Consider the following 2574-nt stretch of genomic DNA (forward strand, 5'->3'; position numbering starts at 1 on the left):
GGCCATGCCGGGCCCAATAGTTAATGAAAACGATAGCCTATTTCACAATTCTTTATTACTGAGTTTTTGTTACACTCACCGAGCAACAAACAAAAAACGCTATTGATATTCAAAATCCATTCTATGTACAAAGTTTCGCTGTAAAGGTTTTGTAGAGAGATCATGCTTAAGATGTGGATCTTTACTTTGGTATTTGCTTGTCTGGAATGATTCAGCATAAATGAATAAGGAAATTAACTGTGAATAAAATAATGTTAGATTAGTTGAAATTAAATGCGAGTGGGATAGATAAAACTGAGTGACAGGAGGATAATTAAAATCAAATCAGAAGAGGATATTCAAAATAAATTGTTGGTAGATAGTTAAAATTAAGAAAGACTGGTACAATTAAAATTAAGAGAGAGAGTGGGACAGTTAAAATTAAGTGAGAATCTGACAGCTAAAATTAAGTGAGGGTGGAGCAGTTAAGATTAAGTGAGAATCGGACAATTAACGTTAAGTGAAAGTGGGACAGTTAAAATTAAGTGAGAATCTGACGGTTAAAATTAAGTGAGGGTGGAGCAGTTAAGATTAAGAAAGACTGGTACAATTAAAATTAAGAGAGAGTGGGACAGTTAAAATTAAGTGAGAATCTGACGGCTAAAATTAAGTGAGGGTGGAGCAGTTAAGATTAAATTTGTTTGTTTTTGAATTTCGCGCAAAGCTACACGAGGGCTATCTGCGCTAGCCGTCCCTAATTTAGCAGTGTAAGAGTAGAGGGAAGACAGCTAGTCAGCACCACCCACCTCCAACTCTTGGGCTACTCTTTTACCAACGAATTGTGGGATTGACAAATTAAAAATACATTATTATTTTCTCAAGCTCCCATCTTCCTATGTATTTATTTTTCTCTATCAATCAAAAGTTTCGTACATAATGAAAATTAATAATAATTTTTTGTTTTTTTTTCTCTCTACAAACGAATTCCCTCTTCCGGGAGACTAACTGCTTGAGTTGGGATTGGCTGGTCACCAGATTCAACTCAACTGGGACTTCCGGTTTACATGACGTCACACGTCCTACTATATATTGCGCCCTTTGTTCTCCTGAAGAAGAATAGTTAACATCATAGTCAATATATTTTTAAAACTGGAATCATTATTTAACATTATTTTACTGATTTTAAATACCAAGTCCACTTGTTAGTTTCTCGATAACGAATATAAACAGTGGTTGACCCAGTACTTGTATCAGAATTTTTCTGCTGGTCTACGATACCAACTTTTTCTAGAATAGAAGTGTAAACAAAGTCCTTTAAAACAATACTGATCTGTACGAACGTATTTTGCTTACTAGGGTCTCACTATTATTTTCTTGCAATTTGGTATTCAAAGATTTTCGGTTTTGTCTTCAAAATATATATTATTTATATAGTAGGCCTTTTTTCAATCAACTAGAATCTAAACCGTGAAATTACAATCCAGTTCTAACTGCGAGTTCCTTTTAACAACAATAATTGAATTTATAAACTTCTCAAATTTTGTAAATATTTTAAGTCTTATTATTTCGTATAATCTCAAATGACATACATTATTCTTATTTTTGTTCTGGAAAAAGATTCACCGAGTGTATTATTTTTTAGTAGCTTCTGTAATGTGTCGTACTGATAAAGACTCCTGAAATAATTAAAACGATGAATTCAATATGAATTAATCCATTGTTAGGAACAGAACTCTTTAGGGTCGATGCTGTAGCATAATCCCTCGTCCTGCAATGATTTTTGTTTGAACCAACACACGCTGCATAAGCCATAACGTGAGCAATGTAGTTCTGCTCATGAACACCATGAAACAAGTGAGACATCGGACCATTAGCATAGATGGCTACATCTTCTCCTCCGTGAGTCTCATCTCTTTTAGGAACTCCTGCGAGTTGAACATAATTGTCAGCAGCTAGAAGATAGAAAACAAAAACCCCGTAAATTAAGTCAATTTATGATGCTACCTAAAGGATACTAGACACGTTTAAACATAACGTAAACTTAAAGAGTGGAATTATGAGATAATGTTAAAATAATGAGGCTTTTCGTGTTAGAAAATGAAGGCACAATAAACTTATAGGCACGTACATTGAATGACAAGTATTTATCAAATAGTTTTTTCTTGATATTAAAGTTGTAGTGCAGGAAAACAAAGATATCTGAAACTCGTATAACGTGACAATCACTCCCAGTATGTGATTAGAGTAACTCAAGAGTTGGTGGTGGGTGGTGATGGCTAGCTTCCTTCCCCCTGGTCTATCACTTCTAAATTAGTGACAGCTAGAGCAGATAGTCCTCAATATTCAACAAAACTCCATGTTTAACAGTTGTAACAAGTGGATAAGGAACTACAGTGAATATGTTTATCATACAACATTACAAATATATATAAAAGTTACTAAACTCCATGTTTAACAGTTGTAACAAGTGGATAAGGAACTACAGTGAATATGTTTATCATACAACATTACAAATATATATAAAAGTTACTAAACTCCATGTTTAACAGTTGTAACAAGTGGATAAGGAACTACAGTGAATCATGTTTATCATAC

The 2574-nt window shown here is 33.6% G+C and overlaps 1 protein-coding gene across 1 annotated transcript in view; it reads right to left on the minus strand.

Moving 5' to 3' along the window:
* Positions 1 to 1376: 1376 nt before the first annotated feature.
* Positions 1377 to 2574, minus strand: part of LOC106468531 (alkaline phosphatase, tissue-nonspecific isozyme-like) — a gene marked incomplete at its 5' end in the record, with an annotated part of 22844 nt that continues 21646 nt past the window's right edge. The window contains 1 exon segment of the mRNA XM_022396867.1: positions 1377 to 1931. Within this exon segment, the coding sequence (XP_022252575.1) occupies positions 1618 to 1931 (314 nt within the window).

The sequence above is a fragment of the Limulus polyphemus genome, unplaced genomic scaffold (assembly GCF_000517525.1).
Source record: "Limulus polyphemus unplaced genomic scaffold, Limulus_polyphemus-2.1.2 Scaffold3044, whole genome shotgun sequence".
NCBI lineage: Eukaryota > Metazoa > Arthropoda > Merostomata > Xiphosura > Limulidae > Limulus > Limulus polyphemus.